Raw genomic sequence first — 2285 nt, 5'->3', positions numbered from 1 at the left:
TGACTCGATGACTTCAACGGGCCATGCTCCCCATAATTGGAAAAGTTTAAATTGAGACGAATAAATAGATGTTTCCATTTCAGACGAAGACATTTTCTATTTGTTTTACCGACTTGATGATTCGCTCGTTTGATACGAATTAACTTCAATATGAGCATTCAAATGGTTTTTTGTTATATTCGACGATTCGTATGAATAATACATTTTTCTTTTTTTTTTTTTTTTTCCTAAACAAAAAATAAAAAACAACACGAAAGTTATCAGACCTTTTTGTTTTATTATTCTAATTTTAAATATAAATAACATTTCACGCGTAAAAAAAAAATTATTTAATATTAATTCATTTATGAAGTAGAAAAAGAGAAGCATTAGTTTTTGATCTTTTTTATCATAAAGCATAATAAAATTGTTTTCTCAAATTAAGCCTTTAGTAAGATATCCCAGGTTTTTTTTAACAAATGATAAATATTAATATTTTATAATTATTTCACGCGAAAAAATTTTTCAAGCTTCTAAAATTTCAGTTAAATGACATTTAAACACCTAAAGTTAAGTTTTTATATTGTTTGAAATTAAAAAAATACGAATTGAGATTATTATCGCACTTCCAACTGACGAAACAATGTCAACCAACTATACATATTCTTCATGATCTAAAATAAAAAACAATAATAATAATAAAAAGGGACAAATTTACTGTCAAATTTTTGATAAATTTAAATTTACTTACGTTAACAAAAGCGTTCACGTTTAATTCAATAACTTTACCTGCAGTAAAAACTGCCGGATTTTGTGATCTGAGTATCACCATTTGAATATCTTTTTGTATATCAATATCCATTAAATACCAATTCGTCGAATAAACGGCAACACCTACGCTGTAACTCTGTAAAACAAAATTTTTTTTAATTGAATGAATTTTGTTTTCTTTTACAATTGTTTAAATAAAAATAAATTTTACTTGTTCGTGTATTTCGTTGGCTGTTAAGCAAACTAAAAACGTGTAAAGGGAAATGCTTGTCAAATACGTTATTAAATACGAGAGTTCGTAAAAAGACATGTCGTACATCTGTAAATACATAAATTTTTAATTAATTATTATGTATACATAAGTGAAAATAAAAGGAAATTTAATTAAATTTAAAACTTGCCAAGCATTGTATGGCACAGCCCAATATTAAAACGCTTATTAAAAAAATTTGCAAAAGTAAAACTTTATTATAGCACATTTCAAAACCTTTTGTGTACCTGAAAAAAAAAAAAAAAAAAAATTAGAAAAATTTATCTATGTATTTATTTTGACAGAAATTAAAGAAATAATAATAATAATAAACTTACTCTAAAAGTTTTTTTTGACGTGAAGCAATTTTTTTCAAAAATAATTTCGTTTGTTGTCTTCTTATTTCATTTTTTTTATTATGTAAAAAATCATCATTGTTTTCATCGTCATCGTCGTCGTCATCGACATCTTCATAAATATTATTTATTTTAGGTATATTATTCAATAGAATTTCATATTCTCTCGATATCTGTATGAGTAGACCGTACATGGCCATTTCCAATTCTATAACAAATATGAGTCCCAAAGTTGCACATATTGCTATTATTGCAAATTCGTAATCGTACGATAACATTGTACTCGAACTGAAATTAATTGGGAGTCGAAGAGGTATGGGTAGTACTTTTTCAACGTTGTTGTATTTGCATACGACCCATATGGGCATGAAAACAACGACCATGATATATAGGAATGTTCGAAAAGCTCTATATCGTCTTGATGCTTTCTCGTCGTATATTTTATCATCTTCATTTCTTGATATCGAATCGTTGTGCAAATTCAAACGTAAATAACGAAGCGTCGAATAATGCGTGTACAAATTAATATTTTTCACTATCGAACCGCTAAACAATGAAGATATGCATAAATTCCACGTTATTTTTTCCATACTATCCGATACCATGTATAAATCGTATAAGAGAGATAGTATTGCAGATATCGATATGAAACAAACGAATACTTGAAAAATAAAATAAAAAAATAATTTTTTTTTCGGAATTGGCATAGATGACCAAGCTCCCAAATAATATAATATAAGAAATGGTGTAGAATATGGTGATTCTTTTAAACCTGCCGACATTTTTACGACTGAAGAATAAAAATTAAATTTTATCGTGATTCCAATTAACATTGTCACTTTTTTTTTTTCGTTGAATAAATAATATCTTATTTTATTGTAAATTATTTATTTAAAAAATTTTAATATTTAACTGTCAAAGCTCACGAT

General features: G+C 26.2%; 1 protein-coding gene across 1 annotated transcript in view; it reads right to left on the bottom strand.

Moving 5' to 3' along the window:
* The window catches only part of Phum_PHUM600520 (uncharacterized protein), a gene marked incomplete at both ends in the record, with an annotated part of 3466 nt that extends 1505 nt beyond the window's left edge, over positions 1-1961 (bottom strand). The window contains 3 exons of the mRNA XM_002432725.1: positions 13-96; positions 731-884; positions 1549-1961. Of these exons, the coding sequence (XP_002432770.1) occupies positions 13-96; positions 731-884; positions 1549-1961 (651 nt within the window). The remainder of the gene's footprint in view (positions 1-12; positions 97-730; positions 885-1548) is intronic.
* Positions 1962-2285: the final 324 nt, after the last annotated feature.

This window comes from Pediculus humanus, genomic scaffold, assembly GCF_000006295.1.
Source record: "Pediculus humanus corporis 1103172108317 genomic scaffold, whole genome shotgun sequence".
NCBI classification, from domain to species: Eukaryota; Metazoa; Arthropoda; class Insecta; order Psocodea; family Pediculidae; genus Pediculus; species Pediculus humanus.
This window is presented reverse-complemented; position numbering and strand designations above follow the sequence as displayed.